The 24,752-nt window shown below is 42.3% G+C and overlaps 1 protein-coding gene across 1 annotated transcript in view; it reads right to left on the reverse strand.

The window, feature by feature from the left end:
* Positions 1–24,752, reverse strand: part of EYS (EGF-like photoreceptor maintenance factor) — a 1,897,540-nt gene that overhangs the window by 1,195,326 nt on the left and 677,462 nt on the right. The window contains exon 22 of the mRNA XM_090034512.1: positions 15,168–15,289. Coding sequence (XP_089890638.1) covers positions 15,168–15,289 — 122 coding nt within the window. The remainder of the gene's footprint in view (positions 1–15,167; positions 15,290–24,752) is intronic.

Below are 24,752 nucleotides of genomic sequence, written 5' to 3' on the forward strand. Positions count from 1 at the left end.
ACCCCCACTATAGAAAGTATGTGGACCTATTAGAGAGAATCCAGTGGAGGACAGCGACAATGGTTCAGGGCCTGGGGGATGCAACTCTGAGGAAATGCTGAGGGAACTGGGCTTATTTAGTCTGGGAGAAGAGAAGACTGAGGAGGGATTTAATAGCAGCTTTCAACTACCTGAAGGGGAGTTCCAAAGATGATGGAGCTAGACTGTTTTCCATGGTGGCAGATATCAGAACAAGGCCTCAAGTTGCAGCAAGGGAAGTTTAGGTTAGATATTATAAAAAAAAAGCTTTATCACTAAGAGTGTGTAAAGCAAGGGAGCAGGCTACCCAGAGAGGTGGGAGAATCTCTATCCTTAGAGGTTTTTAAGACCTGGATAGACAAAGCCCTGGCTGGGATCATATTGTTGTGGATCCTCCTGCTTTGAGCAGGGGGTTGAACCAGGTGACTTCCTGAGATTCCTTCCAACCCTAAGTTTCTATGATTCTATGAACACTCCAATAGAGCATGCATACACAGAAAACTACATAGACCACACATATGGAATACACTTTGTATGTACAAGTGGTTTGTATTCATCCTTTTTTTTTCTTTTGTTTTTTCCTCCAGTTAAGGCAGCCAACTCCTTCCTCTCTGTTCTGAGTTTACATCATCCTGGATTCTCATGTTTTTGCCCAGAAAACTTCTTGATGTTAGGGGCTGGATGTGTTTAAGTCAGCCAGCCTGGACGATCTCCACCCTAGAGTCCTAAAGGAATTAGCCGAGGTCATTGCAGGACCCCTGGCATGGCTCTATGAGCACTTGTGATGCTCTGGTGTGGTTCCAGAGGACTGGAAGAGGGCCAACATGGTTCCCATCTTCAAAAAGGGAAGGAAGGAGGACCCAGGAAACTATAGGCCAGTTAGTCTTACCTCGATCCTAGGCAAGTTGTTTGAGAAAATTATTCTGGCACACATCCATGAGGGGCCAGCTGGGGACTGCATGCTTAGAGGCAACCAACACGGGTTCATCAGTGGCAGGTCCTGTCAGACCAACCTTCTATGATCAGATTACCAGATCATTAGATGCAGGGGTAGCAGTGGACATAGTCTTCCTGGACTTCCGGAAGGCATTCGACACTGTCTCTCACCCCGTTCTCATTAAGAAACTGTGGGACTGTGGTGTCGATGCCCACACAGTCAATTGGGTCACCAACTGGCTGGAGGGCCGCACCCAGAGGGTGGTAGTGGTTGGGTCCTTCTCAACCTAGAAGGACATGGGCATTGGGGTTCCGCAGGGCTCGGTCCTCGGGCCCACACTGTTCAACATCATCAGTGATTTGGATGATGGGGTAAAAAGCACCCCGTTCAAATTTGCTGATGACACTAAGATGTAGGGGGATGTTGGCACGCTAGAAGGAAGCATCAGGCTTCAATCAGACCTAGACAGACTACAAGGGTGGGCGGATGTGAATAGCATGGGATTCAACACAGACAAGTGCAAGGTGAGGTACCTGGGGAGGAACAACTGGCACCATACCTACAGGTTGGGGAACTCCCCTCTTGTCAACACAGAGGTGGAAAAGGATCTTGGAGTCACAATTGACTCCAAGATGAACATTGACCGGCAGTGTGGGGAGGCAGTTAGGAAGGCCAACCGCACCTTGGCATGCATCCACGGATGTCCAAGGAGGTGATCCTCCTCCTCTATGTGGCACTGGTCAGGCCGCAGTTGGAGTACTGCGTCCAGTTCTGGGTGCCTCACTTCAAGAGGGATGTGGACAGCATCGAGAGGGTCCAGAGGAGGGCCACTCACATGATCAGGGGACAGCAGGGCAGGCCCTATGAGTAGAGGCTACGGGACCTGAACCTGTTCAGCCTCCACAAGAGAAGGCTGAGGGGGGATCTTGTGGCCTGTTATAAACTAGTCAGGGGGGATCAGCGGTCATTGGGGGAGTCACTATTCCCCCCTGCAATGCCAGGAGTGACCAGGAATAAGGGTCACAAGCTGGCAGAGGGCAGGTTTAGGTTAGATATCAGGAGGCGCTACTTCATAGTCAGGTCGGCTAGGATCTGGAACCAACTTCCAAGAGAAGTGGTTCTGGCTCCTACCCTGGGGGTTTTTAAGAGGAGGTTGGATGAACATCTTGCTGGGGTTGTTTGACCCTAGTATTATTTCCTGCCATGGCAGGGGGTCAGACTAGATGATCTACTCGGGTCCCTTCCGACCCTAGAAACTATGAAACTATGAAAAAAATGTAGCCTTCCCCTTGCCCTCTTATTATTTCTCCCAGGGCTCTGTGTCACATTCTGTCTCTGTCTTTTTCCTTAGTCAAAAATGTCCTAGCTTTTACTCCAACGATTTTAGATACTGTGTCCCTTCAAATGATTGACAGATCTCTCTCTTTCACCCCAGCTTCTCAATCTCTGAGAAATCACACGTCTTCATTTGCCCTTCTATCCTTTTCTCTTAAAGAATGCAATGTTACGTTGGAGTATTGAGCCCTGAGAAAATGAGAGACACAAGACTACCAAACACTGTTCTAAAAGGCTAGCAAGGGATTTTTCTGACACTGGGGAATCCAAGTTCAAACCATGCATCATTCCCCCTCCCTTTTCTGTGGAAGAGGCACAGAAGGATTGCTGTTTGCATACAATACAGTTCAGTGATTGTATAGCAGGGAAATAATTTCTAAACCAAGTAGATTACAGATCTTAGTAACTTACAGTAATAGCCAGTTGGTACTCATCCATCTCCTAACATAAATGTGTAGAACCAAGAGATGGGAGGCTTATGGATGCTTTTGCTTCCACTCCTCCACCTCAGTTCTGCCAGTTAAGTCAAATATATTTTCAGTGGCATGCCTTTTTTTTTTGTTAAGCCCTTTCTTTTAGGCCCTTTCCTCCTCGAGTCTTTTATGCCCAGAACTCAATTTCTATTAGTAGTGGACACAGAAAGGAGGATATAGTGGTGTGGATGTGCTCCCTACTACCACTGCTGTCCCTGGCAGATCCAGATGCAGGGGGAGTCCCAGAGCTGCTTCTAACCCTCTTTAGCCAGGGGTTGCAGCTGTATGAGGTTCAAGACATGGTGGAAACAACAGCAGCAGTGTGCAGGTACTTTCTTCCAAAGCCTGCTCCCTGCCTGCCCCCTCCCACAGGGGTCTATCTTTGGCCAGAAACAGGTGCTAAAAGGAAGAACCTGCACACCCCTGCCACTGTCTCTGGCTGAAGCAAGTACAGGGGGAGCCCTAGACCTACTCCTGCAGTAGGAATGACTGTGTAGGGAGAAACATTCACATATTTGTACTTCCCTTACTCTGGAAATGTGTCATCTGTTAGTTTATTAACGGGGAGGTTGCGGGGGGTTAAAGAAAGTTCACATACATGGTGGATATGGAAAGCTTCTGAGACTGCATGCATCTCAAGCACCTTGCTACAAAAAGAAACTATCACTGCACATACACGCTTAACCTGCATCCACCAAAGTGAACATCTCCATGGCTCATCAGCTGCTTTTGGATGAAAGGGGAAATAAAACATTTCTTTTTAATGTTATCCCTCAATGATTTTCAAGGACGAATTCTGTCATGCAGGAAGAATAAGTTGATACTTTATCTTGCAAAAATTCTATGCCATAGATTGTTTGTTTGTTTTTTAAATTTCACATTTTATTTCTTTTATGAGTAAAAATATTGCTGTGTTTTCCAAAGACTGTCCTGGGGCAACAAAACATTAGTTGCTGTTTAGTATGTTTCACTGAAATGTAGAAAGGCCTTTGGCAGCTAAAACCTTGGATCCAGTTTCACATGTAAGAGGAATCATGGCATGTATTTTTGGTGGTTTGGAACATTACTCCAAATATGAACTAAAAGCATAATATTTGTGTCTGGATGCATGGGTTTCAGAGGATGTGGAGGTACAAGATGGACAGTTCTCTTTTTTGGTGATTCACAAATTTGTTTCAGATACATTTTGAAATCCTCATTTCCATTACCTAACTCCTTGAAGATGGTCCAGAGAAGAAGTTTGTGTGGGACCCTATACCAATATATTAACAAATAAACACCAAGTTAAAAGTAAAGGCCAGTCAGATGCACAATAGCCAAATCATGAAACAGTTCTGCAGTAATTTGAGGAAGAGCTGGCCAAGGGACCTACAGGAATTGCCAGGAAAAACAGCCAGATGCTGCTGGCAAAAAGTGTTCCAGAGTGTGGCATCTGGGACCTGTAAGTGCCATATAGTTCCCATCTGCAGCTGAAGCTGTTGACTGCTTCTCAGGAAGGGAAAGGAGAAAGAAAGGGGACAGCAACAGTCCAAAATAGCACCAGTGACAACAGAAGGCAGGCTGAACTCAGCATTCAAATTACATTATATATTCCAATTTATTGCCATTTCTATGATGCTGTGAAAAATCCAGTTGTTTAAGAGAGAAACATATTTTAGGCATATAAAACTCAAAGCCATATATGCATGTGTGCATGTGCATATTAAGGAATTGTTTTAACTTCCTCTTTAAATATGGTTTGTCTAGTACAGAACAAAAACAATTTTTTGTTGCCCTGCTGTGTAAACATTGCAATCAAAGCCCAATCTTTTTCTTTCCCTAGGGTTTTTTTTTTTTTTTAAATAAATCAGGACAGGAGCTTATGGAACCTTCCAGAATCCTAGCCATTTAGGGTTATCTATATATGAAGTATTTATTGTTGAGGATACATATGTTCTACCATAGGAAAACTAGCTTTTGATTTTGAAGAGCTGATCTGGATTTAAAGGCCAAGAGACAGAAAAGAGTGTAATTTTAGAGAAAATACATTATAGGTTGGACTGGACTAAGCTTGAGCACAAGAGAAGCAGAGTACAACTAACTATGTGAGATAACATAATTGCAGAGATTGTAAATTGGCAGAAAATGAATATCAGAGGAAATCTAAATGAGTAAAAGTAGGCAAGAAGGTGTTATTATGGCTACTAATTTAAAAAGTGTTGCTAGAGAATAAAAGCATGGTTCAGGATAAATGATTCCTCAAATAATTCAGATATGAAGAGTAAAAGGTTGTGAAATTCAGAAAAAAAAGAAAACAAAACAAAACCCAAGGCTTCCATTACAAATCTGGCAAAAAAAAAAAAAATCAGATTACTCATGGTGAACTAATAAATTAATATCTTCTGCAAGATAGTCCCTGGCAAACAACAAGAAAAAGTTTAATGCATAGTAGGCACATCTACACTTGCATTTACTCCAGCCTAGATTTACTGTGCAGTAAACTACTTCACAGTAACTGTTTTTGGGTAGGTATCTACACATGCAGAAATTAGGAAGTCTGTTTGCTCCTTTTTCCCTACAGCCCTACAATGTGGCCACCAGGGGGAACTCCAGGTTCCCCTTGCATGCTAACCCAGAGGCTGGCAGGGAGCAAGCACTAGGCCATCATATCCCAGCAGTGGCCCCACAGTTACAGAGCTGTTGCTGGGAGATAAGGGTCTTCTAGCCTGCTGCTCCCCGAATTGCGATGGTGGAGTGAGGTCTGAGAGATAAAGATCTCCCAGCCTCCACTCCACAATCATGATCTGGGAGCAGGGGGCTTGGAGCTCCCTGCTACCTTGGCATAGTCCTCACTTGGGCTTATATGGCAAAGCCTGCCCTGGCAGCAGGTAACTGCTGGAGGCAGGGAGTTATCTCCCACCCCCTGGTGGATGGCTGACCAGGAGCTCATTTGGCTCCTGGCCAGGCACCTACACAAGCAATACAGCACCATTACTGATGTTGAGTAAATTTGCTACTTGCATTTGCAGATAGCAAATTCACTTGGGATTAGGGAGATTTACTGTTAAGTAAGCATGTGCACAAGTAGATCCATGTGTTTCCTTTACAGTAAGCTATGCTAATTCACAGTTAAATGTCTCATGTAGATGTGTCCCCCATGTGAACAGTATACATGAATAATGTGTTTGTCACAGGACGGGGACCTAGGAGCAACCGTGATCTCTCTTGGCACCCCTACCCTGCCAAGTTGGTGTCAATGCACCCTTGTTCTCACCCACCATGTCTTTGATGGTATTAGTGTTATGGGGGGCTGCCTTTTTGACCCCTTGGACATGGTACCCCAGATGTATCCCAGTCTGTGCCCCATCTTAACTGTCTCCGTGCACTAAAGCCTTAAGGGCTACACGTGGCTCCTACCACCCCGATACCATGCCCCACGCCTCGCAGATGTACTGGCCGTTGTCTAGGCAAAACGCTTACCGCGCCCTCATGGCGGCCCCTCGCTTGCCTTGCTATAGCCCGTGTCCCCTCTGGGCTCATCTTGATTGCCCATGCTCCCCGCGGACGCTCCCTGGTCTCTCTCTTCTCAGAGATGCCCACACTCCCTGTGGATGCTCTCTGGCCTCTCTCATGGCTGTGCCCCACGGGGGCTCTCTTTCTCGATCCCGCCCGCACTGAGGCCCTGCCTCACGAACAGGACTCAGGTGGCCGTAGACCCCAAATCCCCTCCCTGGGGCTTCTATTCCTGTGCGCCCTCCCTGGGGCTTAACGCAAGCACCCTCTAGGCTTCTCGCCAGTGCCCACTCTGGTGCTCCTCATAATTGGGGCTCAGGTGTCTGGCCCCTAAATCCCCTCCTCGGGTCTATGATTCCCATATGGCTCAGGCCGCCTCAGCCTTACCTGGCCCTCAATCCACTGGGCCCCTTCTCAGGGCTGGGGTCAGTGCACTGGGGTCCCCACACCACTGTGGAGCCCCTAATGAGGCCTCCTCCAAACCCCTATTAGCCTCACCCGATCCTCCGGTGTAACAACAAACAACCAAAAGCATTAACGAGCTTATCGGCTTCAACTCAGAACTAAGCCTCCTGGATAAATGCAAACTCTAAGCCACCTGACTAATCATCAATCAAACCCTTACCAGGGCTTTCTCCACCCAAGTCTCAAACCAAAGCTGTTCGGACCATCAAGCTTCTCTAGGCTGTCTACTCCAGCAGAGCTTCTTCTCCCTCGGAAGTTAATAGGGAACTGCCTCAGCCTGGGCTTGTTTATATAGGCCTGGCCCTGCCCCCTTCTGGTCAGCTGACCAAACTGTGGTTGCCCCAGGAACTGGCACCTGTAACTCTTTAGGAGCAGGGCACTTTAGTGTCCTGCAACAGTGTTTTTGGCTAATCTATATTGGTAGCATGTTAGATATTTGCAATTGGGAAAGGCATTCAGAAGACCACCGTATCTTGTCCAAGTATCTGGATAGAAATGCATATGCCAATCTTTGGATAAGCCCTAACACTTGTCAAAATAAGTAAAACAATCTGTAGTGTAGTGTAGTGTAGTGTAACAGTAAGACAGGAAAAGGGCAGGCTATTCTGCAGTTTTTGTGACCTCTAATCTATTAGGAGAGGCTGCTTTTGGCAATTGGAAGACAATGCATCTTAACTCTCAGATTATTTGCAAAGGCACAGCAATTGAATTTGGAAAAAGCAGGAGGTCTTTCTTTTGACAGAGCTGTGACTGATGGGATGTGGTAGTCACAGTTTGGGGAGGATAGTCCCTCTGAATGTAGGCTCCAAGGAAGTTTAGATTAGTCAGTCATTTATCTCACATGCTCCTGGTGAGCCAGTTAATGATTTTATTGATCTTCAGCTGTGTTTAATGTCTCATAATTTTGTTGGATCAGACTGTTGCTGTTTTTCACTAATATTTTAAGGATGCTAATACAGAAAAGGGCTTTAAATTATTCACAGGGTAACTCAGAAATTGTATAATAGTAATAATTAGGGATAGGCTTGAAGAAAAAAATATTCCTTTGAGCACTTACTCAACTTTGTTGTGAACTGGGTACAAAAAGAGGTGATAATAATTCAATATTATTTGGATAATTATTTGAACCTTGATAATACAATCTGTGTTTTAGCAAGATACTTAACATGGATGAGTATGAACATATAAGATGGCCTAAACATTTTCATCCATATGCTTCTTCTAAAGTTTATGAAAGGGAGGACATGGGATATTGTTGGGAAAAGAGCTGAAAGGCTGTTTAAAGGGAATGAATGAAGTTATGCAGTAGCCTTTCCTGCCATCATATAGAGTATCATATATAACTAATAGTCCTGCTAAGCAGTTAGGGAAATGTAGAAGTAAGTGAAAGAACTAACACCTGTTATTTTCCAGAGTCTGTACAAGATTTGTAACAAAGTTCCAAGCCACTACTAACTTATTCTGGCAAGGGAGACCCAAAGGCCTTAATTAGGATATGTTGTTTTTAGGACAGAATGAAAGGTATTTCAGAAAAGCCAGGAAAGTAGGAATTAGTAACAACTGAGAAATTGCAACTGGTCATGGATGCATCTGGCTGTAAAAGCTTGGAGGCATAATTTTAGGGTTTATGATCTGTTGAGAATTAGAAAGTGAAACATAGGGTAGAGAAAATAAATGAATGGGACAGTACTGAAGTTTCTTTTCTGTCAATACTAAAACCAAGAAGAAAAAAGACTCTTTCTCAACATATGAACTGAACAATTTGTTTTGTAATTAAAAATGAGTACAGCATTCATCTTGATTGTACATTTAGTAACTTTTTTATATTTTAGATGCTGATTAATTAATATAAACTTCATAAAACTATACTTGCTTAATATGTGTAATCAAAAAATGTGTGGGCTTTCTCCCTGTCAGTAGTGTCATTTCATCTCAATAGCAATGGAATCAGATGAATGAAAGCATTCAGTCTTGAATACTTGTAGATCCTTTAACTGTAACAGCAAAAGGCTTGATACAAAAATCAATTGGGCTAAGTAGATAAGGCTCTTATCAGAAAGATTTAAAGAAATGTGTAACCCTTCATGTAGATGGTTTGATTTATTCATCTCCAGTGTCACAAAGTCTAGACATGTTAGTTTTGTAAAATTAAGGGGAACAGCAGGATTCATTAGTAGCCAAGAACTACAAAAAAGGATACTAACATATCCCATCTTGAATTACTGCACAAGAATTATTCTGTGATTCTTGAAATAGTGTTTTCAGCTTACTTTGACAACCACTAAGGGATAAATAAGATACACAGCATCAGAAAGTGTTAATATCTGTTCCACTAACTCATAAAACTCATGGTTAATAATTAGCTTTCGAGTATCAATTTTGGGTGCCCAATTTGAGACAGATTAGAGTTTCTGGTTTTCAGAAAGTTTATAGGACTCATCCTCTGAAACCCAGGCCTTTTCCAATGTCCCAGAGTATGTCACCATATTTAAAAATCTACTATATCACAAATTGCTTTGAAAATAATGGCCACACTCTGTGGAATTTAACATCATAGCTATGCAGTAATAACTACTGTAGTCAACTATGTTAACATTTGTCTGATAAACTGCCAACATACAAAAACAGTACATTTTTAGTGCAAAACTTTCAGCCTTCAAAATAAGAAGTGCCATATTATAACAAATGATTTATTTCATTTTAGAAGAAAAGAATATGACAGGAAAATGGCTTACTGATAAAGGAGCAGTTAATAAAAAACTTGATGAACATGAGATAGGAATTCTCATTTCTACATCAGAGTAAACATGCAATTAACAGGGTACCTTTACTTCCTTCAGGTTCATTTACTTCTAGGCATCACCAACACACTTAGAGGCTTGGGGATGACCCTCTCAGCAGCACTGTAGCAGAAAGGGATCTTGGAGTCATAGCTGTCTCCAAGAGGAACATGAGTTATCAAAGTGATGAAGTGATCAGTAAAGCTAAATGCACCTTATCATGCATTAGCAGGTGCATCACAAACAGGTCCAGGGAGGTGCTCTATGCAGCAGTGAGGCTGCAGCTGGAGCACTGCATCCACTTTTGGGTGCCATACTTCACGAGGGATGTAGATAACCTTGAGAGGGTCCAGAGGAGGGTCACTCATATGGTTAAGGGCCTGCAGGTAAGGCCCTACCTGAAGAGATTGAGAGACCTTAATCTCTTCAACCCCCACAAAAGAAGGCTGAGATGGGATCTTGTGGCCATCTACAAATTCATAAAGGGAGATAGCAAGAGATAAGAGATACTCTTTTTACCAAGGCACCCCTTGGAGTAACTAGAAATAAGAGTCACAAACTGACAGAGAGCATATTCAGGTTAGACATCACGAAGAACTTCTTTCTGGTAAGGGTTGCCAGAATCTGGATCAAGCTTCCAAGGAAGGTGGTGCTCTCCCCTATCTTTGGGGTCTTTAAGAGGAGACAGGACAAGCACCTGGCTGGGGTCATCTAAGCACAATTCTCTTTCCTGCCTGGGGCAGGGGGTTGGACTCAATCTGCTGAGGTCTCTTCCAACCCTAATATCTATGAATCACTGTAAGGAACTAGGGTGAAGGTAGTCTGACCTAATGGTTAGGCCACTGAGGGGAAGCAGGGCCTGGGGCTGAGTCAAAGGGCAGGATCCACACACCAAATCCAGAGGGAAACACAGAAGCAAAGTCCACAATGCAGTTCAGGTTCAGAATCTAGGGGTCAGATGCTGAATACAAATCCAAAGAGAAATCCATAGGGTGAAGTCCAAAAACAGGTTCCAGTACAGGCACGAGACATGTGGGTGCAAGCTTGCTGTGCCCCCACTCCCCCAAAGCTCCCCAGCAACCCCCAACTTCTGCAGAGCACCCCTGCCGACCTCCAGTAGCAGCCAAAGGTAAGCGGGGTGCCCGGTGGGAGGGACTAGCCCCAGCTTAGCCGCGGGGAGGAGGCTAAGCTGGAGCCCAGGAGGGTCTTACCCTGCCCTGGCCCCTACTTCGCCCAGGCCCCAGGGAGCCACGTGACTGGAGCCACACGAACAGGCTGCATAAACTGGTGTATTTGTCTGCCCAGCACGTGAGTTAATGCAGAGTTTGTGCAGGAGGGTGCATGGGAGGGCCTGAGGCCCTGCCTGTGAGCCCCCTAGGGTAGGCATTCCCAGATGTAGCCAGCCTACCAGCGGCATGCCACAGATGGGCACACACCACAACCTGAGGGTTCCCTTGGGGCCTGCAGCTTCCCCCTCTGGCTCCTCAGAGGCCTCCACCCAGATGGAGCCAATGGTTCCAGGCTCCACACAGATGGAGCTTCTTGCTCTCAGCTGTGGGGGCCGCCTATCACTTTCAGGCTCTGGGACCCAGGAGGATGGCCTCCTCCCCTTGTGAGGTCTGCTCCCTTTTGGGGTCTCTGGCATGCCAGCTGAAGGAGCTGCAGGCTGCAGTCCAGAGACTGCATGCCATCAGGGACTGTAAGCAGGAGATCAACTCCTATTGCCAGTCCCTTCTCCCCCAGGAGACAGAAGGTAGATCATGGTCACCCTCCAGGACAAGGGAGGTCTTTGGGACCTCCCATTCTGTCCAGTTCAGGGGTTGGACCAAGGTGGTCAACAGCCCCAAGGTCCGCCGCACCAAGGTCCCTGCCCTGCTGGAGCTTTGCAACAGGTATGAAACTCTTGCAGCCCCAGCAGAGCCTGCTGAGTTGCCAACTCCTGCAGGCAACAGAGGCTGTGCTGTAGCTACCAACCCCTGCTTTCCCCAAGACAGAACTCAAAGTGTTTGTCATGGGAGACTCCATCCTGAGGGGGATTGAGGGGACAATTTGCTGTCCTGACCCCTTAACCCGGGAAGTCTGTTGCTTCCCAGGAGACTGAATTCAAGTCATTGTGGAGAAGATCCCTGGCCACCTCCACCCCACTGACCACTACACTATGCTCCTTATCCATGTGGGCACCCATGACATGGCTCAGAGTGCTCCTAGCACTACAGGGTTTTGGGAGTGGGGCTTAAGTGTCTGGGGGCACAGGTGGCATTTTCTTCAATCCTCCCAGTCTTAGGTTATGAGCCAAGGAGGGAGAGGAGGAGCCAGGTAGTGAACCAAAGACTGCAGCACTGGTGTCATTGGGAAGGCTTTGCCTTCCATGACCACAGTCTGCTCTTTGGTGAGAGAGGCAGTGAGTTGCTGGGAAAGATCCATTCCCTGCAGGTCTGTACCAGTGCAGAATATTCCTCCTTGGAGGTGAATCCTATCCTCCATTCTTTGTAGGTCTTTCTTTTTAGACACAGGAGGGCCTGTGCTATGGGCCTCTTCAGCCTGGAAAAGCGCAGACTCAGGAGCAATCTGATGGCCACCTAGAAATTTATAAGGGGTGTCCACTAGGATATGGGAGAATGCTAACAATTATAAAGTCCAGCAAGACTATTTCAGGCTGGACATAAGGAAGAATTTCTTTACTGTCTGAGCCACCAAGGTCTGCAATAGCCTGCCATCGGAGATGATTCAAGCACCTATTTTGAGCACCTTCAAGATAAAATTGGATGTTTATCTTGCTGGGATCCTATGACCTCAGCTGACTTCCTGCCCCTGGGGCATGGGGCTGGACTCGATGATCTTCCAAGGTCCTTTCCAGCCATAATGTCTATAAAATCTATGAAACAAAGCCAAACTGGATTCTGGGTCCCAGACCAAGACCCACAGGGAAATGCAAAGCCAAAGTCAAGAAATAAGTCAGAAAACAGTGTCAGGAACCAAGCCTCAGCAGAACTGTTGACTGGCCTGCTCAGACTCCCTGACAGTACTGGGCCCAGTATGGGCTGCCTGATCAGTGTCCCTGACAGTCACACCAGTTCTTAACAGCAGAAAAACAACTGAGGACATGAGCAGACCTAGAAGTTTGAAAAGCGGGGGTGCAGATGGTGAGGTTTATCATCACATAAAAAACAACCCATGTTTTTCTCCAGTTAAAATTAAATTAGATCGTTTACTAAGGCTATATTATTCAATTTAAGATTGAAGCAAAAACAAATATAATTTCTTTGGAATGAGTTAAACACAATCTGTAGGACTGTGATATAGGAGCTTTATTACCACAAGCAGCTAACAAACAGCAAAATAGGAGAACAAAGAATAGTTTGATTGGTGGAACATCAAGACCATTCAAAGGAAGAGAGAGTCATTAACACTTGTTGAACAAAAAGTTTAGACAGGCTCTGAAAGATTATAAAGAGCCATGAAACCAAGTTACTTCCTCAGCACTGCTTGACAAAAAAACGTTACTGCCAAGCAGTTGGTTTTAAACTTTGGGTGGAGCAGAAATCAGAGGGGGTGCAAGTGCACTAGTGCACCCTACCTGGATCTCCCCTTGGCTGAGGATCAGTTTTGGAAGTCAAATTTTCAGATGTCTCATCTGAAAAGCATAATTACTTTTACTGAAATTAGATTTATCATGGATTGTGATTATAATCATCTATAATTATGCTTAGTATCGCAATTATATTATGACATACAAGAGGTAGAGTTCTGAAGGAGTGGATGAATTCCTGCTTTGAATCATTTATTTTAAGAACATTTTGCTAGCATGGTCCAGTCCCAGAAGGTATTCTGCTAAGGATTTTCTTTTAAATAACTGGGGTCTTCATCTCTATTATAGCAGAGCACAGTGCAAGAATAAAAGAGAAATACCATTATATCTTGTCGCATGGATACAGTAGGGGGACATGACTAAACTGCAAATGCATTAGAACTCAAGGATGTTCTTGTTTCCATTCAGCTGTCTTTTCCCCAAGTAATAACCAAAACTTTCTTGAGTGTAGCACTTTTATCCTTCTCTGATGATAACAACCACAAGACCTCCAGATGCAGTGAAGATAGGTAGGAGGTATTCTCGTAGATTTATGCTCTCCAAATATCATTTTTAAATCAGGGGTTTTCTTTGGTGGAAGTTGTGTGGGATGGCATGGGTTTATGGCCCTCTACAGCAGAAGAGCAGTGCTAATAAAGCCAATATAACATAAAAGAAGTAAATAATTACATTTAGTTCATTCTACAGGTTAGTTACAAATAAACTACTTTAAAAACTTTTCATGGTGCAACAAACTTAAAAAAACCCTCATGAACGGCATCTTAAAGCTGTACATCCTTAGCACAAGCACCTGGAATACTACCATAACAAAAGAATGGGCAAATTCTACTTGATGAATAGTCTATTCACTGAAGAATGTATTTTCAGGAAAACTAACAATGTTTGGATCAAATTCAGAAAACTGTTTAGGCTGAAACAAGGGTAGGAGATGAAGGGGAGGACCCAGAAAAATCAAACCATTTCATTTTAACAGTTACAAAATATGTTTGTTCATTTGCTAACTACAAATTGCCTTTGCATGTTTACAAGGGGTTTACAAAGACAGGGGAAGAGGGTTGTTTCAGGTCAGCTGAAATCTTTTTCAAGTTGAAGGCTTTTTTACCATTTTTTGGTTCAGTCAGCAAACAAAACAATTCATTTATGCACACAGCTGTAATCGTAAGGCATATTTCACCTGTACATAAAAAGCCATAAAACAATACTACAGGACTTTCTACTGAATTTTCCTTCTGATTATATAATGCTCGCTGTACCTTAATGTTTGTTTAATGTGTTACTCTGTAGCAGGTTCTCTGTCTTGCTATGTTCACTGTATTGAACATACTGTAGCTTGCAAAAAAAGCAATGAAATAATGGAATGGTATACAGTAGCTTACATCTGTTGTGCTTTCCAGGATGCTTACCTACTTCACTTAGAATTTACATTCAGCTTTGGAAAGACCATTTTAGTACTGATGTAAAAGATGACATTCACACACCATAATAATGAGCAACAAAAACTGACTGAAAATTGTTTTACATTGCCAGAAGAATTTTATCATATAAAAACATTATGAATACACAGCGTGCTAAACTAAAATAAAGATTTGAGTTTGAACTGAGAACAGTACTTCTTTCTACTGTCAAATCCATACTGTCTCTCATACACCTGCTTGTAATTCACAGGCTATTTTACTACTTTGTCATCTTCTTTATCCACAAGGTGGCAATAATGATACAACTAAAGGGGACTTCTCTATGTAACATGGTTCCCACCCCCACTGCCTTTACCCCAAAAATATCTCCTAGAGTTAAGGGGCACATACGGTAGAAAGATATTCCATATTTCCTTTGATGAGCTTCAGTTCCGGATTAGATTACCTGCTAAGGGTTTTGCATTGATTCATTTGTTTCACTTGCCATCTGTAATTTATTATGGCTACTGATATCAAATGAACATGTCAGGACTTGGAGCACTGTGTGCATGACAGAAGTTTTTTGTTCATCTTCATACAGTAATTCTAAATTTACCAAATGTAGGGGTGCAATGATTTGTTATTGCAGGAACCTGATCATATAACAACATAGAAGATGCTTACTGATAGCTGTTGAAAAGATCTGTGCAGGTGCCGTTGTTTTTGCAAGGCTCTGGGTTACATTCATTGGATTCATATTCGCAAAATGTTCCTTCCCACCCTGGCAGGCAGACACACTGGTAGCTCTGTAATGAATTATAAAAAATAAATCATTGCTTTCAATTTTTGTCTTTTTGAGTACATTTGTACAGGTGCTTTTGCTGGTTGGTGTTTTCTTTGTCTTTGAAGAAGTATTCAAGTCGGTTTCCTCATTTTAAAAGTTGAAAGCCTCAGAAACAAATTGACAGTTTTGCTGAATAATATGCTGAAAAAGATTATATGACAGAAATGCTATACTAGGTAAGAAAACATCTTTTGTTGTATAATAGCATACATCTGTAATCAAGGGGAATTAAATAGTATTAAATAATAACAAAAATAAACATATGAAGGAATATGTGAGAAATAAACATTTGTCTAAAAATATCATTTACACATTTTTAAAAGACAGGACAGTTTAATCATTTTATAGTCAGTTATATCACCGTATCCCATCTATATATGATGCTGCAGGGAAAGGTCTTAAACTAAGAATCAAAACAAAGCATATTTTTGTTGTCTATATCATATCTAAAGAGAAAAGCTTGAGAACATCTGTTGAATGAATATTAATTATGGATGGGCTGCAGTGCAAACACTTCTACTCACCAGGGGCTTAATTCACTTGTTTTGATAACATGTTCCCTTCTAGCAAAAAACACTTCTTTCTACCCAAAGTTAGGAAATATTTTCAGGATAAACATGAGTAGTGCAAATTATTTCAGTGCTCCCTAAACAGCATGTTGGGATTTAGGAGAAGATTTTTAACCATATTTAAATCCATGTATAATCATGTCCATTAATACATGAAAATTATAAAACATTAAGATGTTTCAGGTAAATTTATCAAACCTGAATGTCTAAAATGAGCTTTTAAAGTCTGAATATGAGAAGTATGGTCCATATTCACCAATATTGTTGAAAACCATGGTGGCCACGTAGGTAATTGTTTTGAAAACCATGTCACTTGTAATGTTATTTTACTTATTATTTTGTATAAATATATAGTTGAGTCTAATTGAGGCAGCTCAGTGTTAAAGGGTGAGACTTTCCACATGTGTGTGTGGTTATGTTTATAAATCATAAAGCAATAAAGCATATATAAGCATCATAAAGCAATAATAAAACAAGTTGGAGCATCATGTCACAACAAAAATTATCCTTATTGACTTATGAGAAATACCTATAAGAAAGCAGGAAATAGTGCTGAAAAGCAACCTCTGCAGCTGGATGAGGGCAGGAAATCTGGGAAATTGTGTAGCAGATGAACAAAAATTTGGACCTGTATAAAGATGCTGTGACTGCTATGCTTCTGACCTTATGCAGTGGGAACCCAAAAATGTGAGTCTTGAAAAGTGAAAGGAAAATTCAACAACCATTGCTATCAGATAGCTTCATCCTGCCACTGAGTTTAAGAAAGTTTTAAACAAGAGTGTGGGGCTGCTTAATAGCAGTGTGATACAGCACAGGAGTAGGCAACCACTGGCATGGGTGCCAGAGTGTGGCAGGCACAGGCATTTTGCTTGGTGCATGTGCTTCTGGGCAGACAGCAGGGAAGAGGCTGGTGCTACACTGCCACAGTGAGGATCAGGCTCCTCGTGGTTTCCCCGCCATCTGCCCTGGCATACTAACATCTTACATAACGAGGTTGCACGTGTTTTTCACATTCTGCCTGAAAGCTTTGCTTAACCCCTGGTATAGCACCTGCTTGCATTCTATATACCAAAGTTTGGGTAAGAGAAGAAAAGTCAAAGGAAAAAAGCAAACAAAAGAATGTAAGAAGTGAGAATAATTTAAAGATATTCTAGGTTAAAAAAAAGTAAAAGGTTGCTCAGATAATATATCGTGGCTTTATGCCAGTTAGATCTGGGTTAGTTCAAGATATAGCTTAAATGGGGGATAAAAATAGGCATATGGTAATTAGAGTAGAACCTATTAGGAACATTGTTTTAAATGTTGGCTTTATTTAGTAAACTTTTTTTATACTGATCCAGGCAATAGAGGATAACTTTCTCTGTTTATCTCAGAATATTTGCTCTTCAGCCTTGAACTACAGTTCTGCTGAATAGCTTATCTACAGATAAATCAAGATAAGTGCTCTTTTAAAACCCAGTTTAAACCTAGATAAGAAGTCCTTTTCCTTAACAGGCTGGCTGTCTTTGAGATTCTGAAAGACTTTAGGGTTTAAAATTTTTTTTTTTTAGTAATTTAAATGTTAAGAAGATTGTTATATCTTTAGATGAATGCACATTGTATCTATTTTAATCATTTCCTTGGTATGCTTTACCTGTTTGGTGATTTATATCTTATCTGTATTTTATTATTACATTTGCTATTAAAATGTAACTACACGCATGTTTATGAGTATCGAATGTTTGTGGAACTGGCTTTCTGAACCTTTGGAGATCAACAGGAACTCAGGGGCTTAGCAAGAGGAAGGAAAGAAATTAAATGCCCCTTGGCACCCTGCCATTTGGTTTACATCCAAATCCACTCTTCTGAATGGGCTGGGGACATTCTGTGTTTGTGGCCAGTTATGAAAAAAAAAAATTACCATTGTGCCCCCACCCTTTAAATATTCTATTATATTTCGGCAGTTTGCTGCCTCTGTGCTACTAAACAGACACATTTTGCTTGTAACAAAAAAGACCCTGCATTCTAAGAATGGGGTGCAAACTTGGCGGCCAATGTTAGAAAAGCAAGTAGTAGCAGAAGAGTTACAGCAGATTGAGATGAATGTACAGACAAAGAAGTGATCATGGAATGGAAATGCCTTTTTTTATAGTGAGAGAGAAACTCCTAGATTGGGAGACCATTAAAGAGACAGACAACTTTCAGGGAACTGTGCAACGCGAAACTAAACAAAACAAAAAACCTAACAATTTTGGTACAGTCTGCACTACCACCTATCCCACATGTAAGTATCTTCCATTGTATTTGAAATTAAATTTAATGTCCAACTGGCTTTTTAAATATTTTAATGCTTTTATTGCATTGGAGCTGTTGATGTTATTGTTTGTAAAAAATGTCTCCCATCTCCACAGAATGTTCCAAACAGAGGGATTCAGAGTACCAAAAATATTAGAGAAACAAATACACTAAAAAACCTGTTAAAGACTTGTGAAAAGTTATACAATTTCTCAGTTTAAGTCTACATGTACTCCAGGCACTGGAGACAATAACTTTTTCAGTATTCAATCAGCTATTCCAAAATAGGTTACATAGACTATCCAACATGCTATGGAGCAACCAGGAAGCAACATTTAAGAAACAGCGATAATTCTCACTTCTTAGTCATTCTTAAAAAAATATGGTAGCTTTTAATTTTGACCCATCATTGAAAATTTTTGCTTGGGTATTTTATTCCTAACTATGGTATTAACATAGCACAAAAAGAAAAAAAAAATGTCTCATAGCAATACAACTTCAACTCTTGGAAAACAGAGTAAAAAAAAAATAAAATAGCTGGCACTTTTGACTTTTATGTCTCTGTGCCTCAGTTCTCCAGATGAGACCCAGAGATTACAGCCAAAAGTGTCAGCTAATTGTATAGGCTTGATTTTTCAGAGTGCTACTTCACAGTCTAATAGCACTTTTTATATCCAATGCACACCTCAAATCAACTTCAATTGCAGCTGTAACTGTACAGCAGTTTTATAAATCAGACCCCATATGTTTCATATAGGGCATCCAGAAAATCAGGAACATCTATTTAGTACACTGCTGTGAAAATGTAGGTTTATCTGTCTTGTCCAGGATAATACAAAAACTCTGTGGCAGAGGCTGGAATAGGATCTAATAATCTTCCAGGGCAGCCTTCAAATTCTCTAACCATAAGATCATCCCTTCTCTTCTTTCAGTCCTCTCCCTCATTCAGTATTAAACTTGAAGCTTCTTCAACAATTGAGACAGGGTCCTGCAGACAATGGCTTCCTGCACTAAAAAGCCTTGCTCTATGCAGGGATCCTATATAGAAAAAATACAATACGTATGTGATAATTCTATATTGTATCATACTACTATTTATAAAGGGGCAAATTAAGGTTACATGCACAACCTTAATTCTGTCCTTTCCTAATTTAAGGATGTTTAACATTGCATTTTGCAATGTTAGAACTCAACCCTGTTTCACCTTTACACACCTAAATGGCACTTATGTAGCTGCATGCACGCGGGGGTTTTTTGTTTGTTTGTTTTTACTTAAGTAGCTTTTAGATTCTATTTCTATCTGTGGCAAAACATGGTCATTCAGATATATGCAGACCTATGGGAAATACAACAATGGAGAAGGTCAAGGACATTTTAGAACAGCACCTCATGGAGGCACACTTTTTTGGATTGTTTTCTTCCTCCTAGTTGCTCATATCTCCCCTTTCTGGCTGCCCAGAGAAGAGCTGCACAGTGCTTAGTGTAATGTCTAGTCCATGGCCTGGTGGTTAGAGAGGCAAATAGCCATATTAGTCTCAAGTTAGGCAGGATAGATTTGCAGCTTATAGATGAACTAAATCAGGTATACATAGCATAAACTTTTGTAAGCAGTAGGTTACTTGTATTTAACGAAGTAAATTTATTCTGCCTTTTGCCTGTGGTTAGAGTCTTTTGCTAGGCAGTGTGAGATTCATGGTGTCTCTGTCAGAGGGATGGTTAGAATCTGGGTCTCCTGCCCCAGGAAAAGTACAAAAAACAGCAGACAATTGAGCTAAAAGGTAGGAGGACCTTTCTTTCATCCCTTCTGCCAGCAAGTCAGTTTTATGCAATTATACTTTCAGGATTTGACAGCTTTGTGTGTATGCTGGGGTGATTTTATTTTTTTCCAAAGCCTACACAGCCAGAGTGGAGTCTTCTGAGCATGTTCAAAAAAGAAAGCACAGGGGAAGCATAATTATTCAAGTGATAATAGAATCCAAACTGTGCATAAGTGCCATAAATCGCTATTAGGCAGTCATAGAAGTGCCACTTAAGTGAGAAAAAGTGAAAAACTATTTAGCCTTTGGTGTTCTTTTTCTTCTCCTTTTACTTTTGCTGGTTTCTGGGCCAATTTACTCCTTTCTGCCCCACACCAGACAGTTCCCATTTTGGTCCTGCCTTACTCATCCCATGCAGCACGTTTTCTACCTCTGCTCCTGCATAACCTCCTTCCTTCATTTTTTTCCTGCCTGCAGTCAACAATGATTGCGTCTTTATCCTACCTTTTCAGAAAAACAGAGAGATGCATGAAATCATATTACCTAGCTGAAAGTTTGGAGCCAGACTGCAGTTAGAGTGGTTGGTACCTTGCCCATCTCTCATGACTTTGTGAATATCATTGCCAGTCTCTGAAATGCCTCCCAGGTCCTTCAGTACCTTGGGATGAAGTTCATCTGGTCATGCAAAAGCTCTCTGACTGTATCTCATAATTTCATCTCTCGGCTTATCCTCTTCCTTATTTAGATAATTCTTATGAGGTGGCTAGTTGCTGCTTAACTTATTTTGTGAAGACTGAGGTTTAATAGCTGTTGAATAGTTTTGCTTCTTTGTATTTTCTATTAAGAGTTCCTCCTGGCTGGTTAAAGAGTAGACCCACAGGTTCCTTTGTCTTTCTCTTCTGCCCAATATACTTATATAATGTCTTCTGGTTGTCCTGGACCTTCCTTGTCAGGTACAGCTCATTTTTTACCTTTGCCTTCCTTACTTTTTCACCACAGGTTCTTGCTATTTCCTGGTATGCTTCCTTGGTGATCTTCCCATTTTTGATTGCCTACATGCTTTCCTTTTGCATATGAGCATTCCTAGAAACTCCTTGTTTAGCCGCACTGGTGTCTTGTTGTCTTTTTGGTGCTTCCATCATGTCAGACCAGTTTCTTATTGGGCTTCCTATTCTGTGCTCTTTAGAAGCTCCCAGCACTTCTGGGTGCTTTTATGCATCAGTCCGTTTTCCTATGGCACCACGCTTATTAACTCTTTGAGTCAGGTGAAATTCTCCCTTTTGAAATACAGTATCCTAGTTTTGCTGACCTCCTGCTTTCCCCATCTCAGGATCTGGAATTTTATCACACCATGATTGCTTCCTCCCAAGGAACCCATCACCTCCACATCCTTCATCAGTTTTTCCTTACTGGTCAGGACAAGATTCAAGAGAGATGATCCCTTACTTGTATCTTCCATCTTCTGCAAGAGAAAGTTATCCTCCACATAAGTTAGGAACTAAGTATTTTATATTTGACTGTATTGTTCTACTAGCAAATGTCTGGAAAGTTGAAGTTTCTCATCTTCACCCTCCCATAGCTTTTGAATAGATTTGTCACCTCTTTTTACTAATTTGTTAGCTTATAATAAATCACTACTGTTATATTGGTGCTGCATTTTTCATTTTTTATCTTCACCCAAATGCATTCTGCTCTACTATCATCTTCCAGTAAACCAGGGAACAAGTATATGTGTTTTTGACATACAAGGTGACACCACCACCTTTTCTCTCAATCCTGACCTTCCAAAACAAAGTGTAAACCTCAGTGTTGACATCCAGTTATAAGACTTGTCCCACCAGATCTTTGTAATACTAATCAGGTCATAGCTCTTTTCACAGGCAGCAGTGTCCAGCTCATTTTGTTTATTGCCCACACTTTTCACATTTGTATACATATACTGGATGTATTTTGCATTTTGACCTACTTGCTTCACTTTTGTACCACTTGTTGCTGTCCTGTGGTTCTCTGGCCATTTCCCAGAGTTAAGATGGTTCTTCTAATCGTTTCTCCTCTGAATCGTATACTCTGCTGCAGGAGGGCTTTGTTCACCATCCTACATGAAACCTAATTTAAAACCCTCCTTATTAGGTTGGCCAGATGACATCGAAAGATGCCCTTTCTAGTTGTGTTCAGATGCATACCATCTCTTGATATCAGTCTTCCTCCCCAAAATATCAACCGTTGTCGAAGAATCCAAAACCTTCATACTGACATCACCATCTTAGCCATGCATTTACTTCTAGGATGGACAAGATGGACCCTACCTGGGTCCATGCCTTCCACAGGGAGAATTGATAAGAACACCACTTGTGCTCCAGGAGAGATGGCCAAACCAAACAAAATGTATATCACAAGTACTTTTGCAACTATGCAAACAGCAGGCAAGGTACCTAATCTCTTGTTGCCAAGGTTAAACTTTGTTTCGTATTTAATCTCTTGTACACATACCATAAACCATGCATGCACACCTGAACTGCTTCATCCAATTAACTGTAACTGGTAAGAAAGTTTCATTTCATAACATTTTCATGTTTTGCCCCTTCACAGCAATTCCAGTAAAGAATTAATAATTTTGTTAAGCGTTATTCAGTGTTAAGTTACTAGAAAATGGCAGCCAAACATCTGACAAATATGTAAAAGGTTCATATCACACAACAATAATCTGAATTATGAACGTCTGATTGTGAAACCTATGCTTCATATTTGTAGCTTAAAACAGTTTTATCATCATACAAATATGGGTTCAATCTTGTTTTGATTGTTCCATACCTGTCTGGAAAATGTTAACACAGTTCCATTTTCATTTTATCATACTTTATGTGGAGAATTTTGACTTTTTGATGAAATAGACAATAAAATAAAAATTGCTTGAAAACAGACACATTTATGCAAGAATCTGAAATATATGGACTCAGATGGTACAGTGATGCTATCTGGGAGTAGCAGTTCAAGTCAGTTATGCTCCCAGTTTTCCTTATGAACTAGATACTTTAGTCTGGCCATCCCTCTTATAAATGTTTCTGCCTTTTGTTTAAGATAAAACATGTGTCTCAAAATTCTTTGCCCATGTTAAGTGATGTATTCCAGTGGGAGAGCTAGAAGGACAAGAAGAAGTCCTTTTTTAAATACATAAGGGGCAAAAAGAAGGTTTTGGGTAACGTGGGGCCCCTGCAAGACACACTAAGAAATTTGGTCATCACACCAGACAACAAAGCTAACCTATTTAATGACTTCTTTGCCTCCATTTTCCTGAGCAGGGACCAGATCAGCCCCCCACTGGGCTTCCCTGAGGCCCCAGGGGAGGCGCACCTAGGCCAAGGGTCAGTGAGGGTCTAGTGAGGGAACTTCTGGAGGGACTGGATGCATTTAAATCAGCTGGTCTGGACGATATCCACCCCAGAGTGCTGACGGAATTAGCTGAGGTCATTGTGGAACCCCTGGCATGGCTTTATGAGCACTCATGGTGTTCTGGTGTGTTGCCAGAGGACTGGAAGAGGGCCAGTGTGCTTCCCATCTTCAAAAAGTGGAGGAAGAAGGACCCGGGGAACTATAAGCCAGTTAGTCTTACCTTGATCCTGGGTAAGATTTTTGAGAGAATTATTCTGGCATTATCCATGAGGGGCCAGCAGGGGAGATTATGCTTAGGGGCAACCAACACGGGTTCATTAGAACCCGGCAGACCAACCTGGTGGCCTTCTACAACTAGATCACCAAATCCTTACATGCAGGGGTAGCAGTGGACTTAGTCTTTCTGGATTTTTGGAAGGCCTTCAACACTGTCTCTCATCCCATTCTCATTAAAAAACTGGGGGACTGTGGTGTTGACACCTACACAGTCAAATGGGTCACCAACTGGCTGGAGGGTCACACCCAGAGAGTGGTGGTGAATGGGTCATTTTCGACCTGGACGGATGTGGGCAGTGGGGTTCTGCAGGGCTCGGTCCTCAGGCCCGCACTGTTCAACATCTTCATCAGTGACTTGGACGAGGGGGTAAAAAGCACCCTGTTCAAATTTGCTTATGACACTAAGATGTGGGGGGGATGTGGGCATGCTAGAAGGAAGGAATAGGCTACAATCAGACCTAGACAGGTTACAGGGGTGGGCAGACAAGAATAGGATGGGATTCAACACTGACAAGTGCAAGGTGATGCACCTGGGGAGGAAGAACCAGCACCATATCTACAAGCTGGGGAACTCCCTTCTCATCAGTGCAGAGGCAGAAAAGGATCTTGGAGTCATCATTGATGCCAAGATGAACATGGGCTGGCAGTATGGGGATGCAGTCAGGAAGGTCAACCGCACTTTGTCATGCATCCACAGATGCATCTCAAGCAGGTCCAAGGAAGTGATCCTCTCCCTCAATGCAGTACTGGTCAGGCTGCAGCTGGAGTACTGCATCCAGTTCTGGGGGTTGTACTTCAAGAGGGATGTTGACAACATGGAGAGGGTCCAGAGGAGGGCCATGAGTGTGATCAGGGGACAGCAGGGCAGGCCCTACAAGGAGAGGCTACGGGACCTGAACCTGTTCAGCCTCCACAAGAGAAGGCTGAGAGGAGATCTAGTGGTCTGTTACAAACTAGTCAGAGGGGGCCAGCAGGCATTGGGGGAGACCCTGTTCCCCCAAACACTACCAGGAGTGACTAGAAATAACTGTCACAAGCTGGCAGAGGGTAAATTCAGATTAGACTTTAGGAGGCGCTACTTCACTGGGTAGCTAGGATCTGGAACCAACTTCCAAGGGAAGTGGTGCTGACTCCTACCCTGGGGGTCTTTAAGACAAGG

This window comes from Crocodylus siamensis, chromosome 1, assembly GCF_052110815.1.
Source record: "Crocodylus siamensis isolate JL-2025a chromosome 1, ASM5211081v1, whole genome shotgun sequence".
NCBI lineage: Eukaryota > Metazoa > Chordata > Crocodylia > Crocodylidae > Crocodylus > Crocodylus siamensis.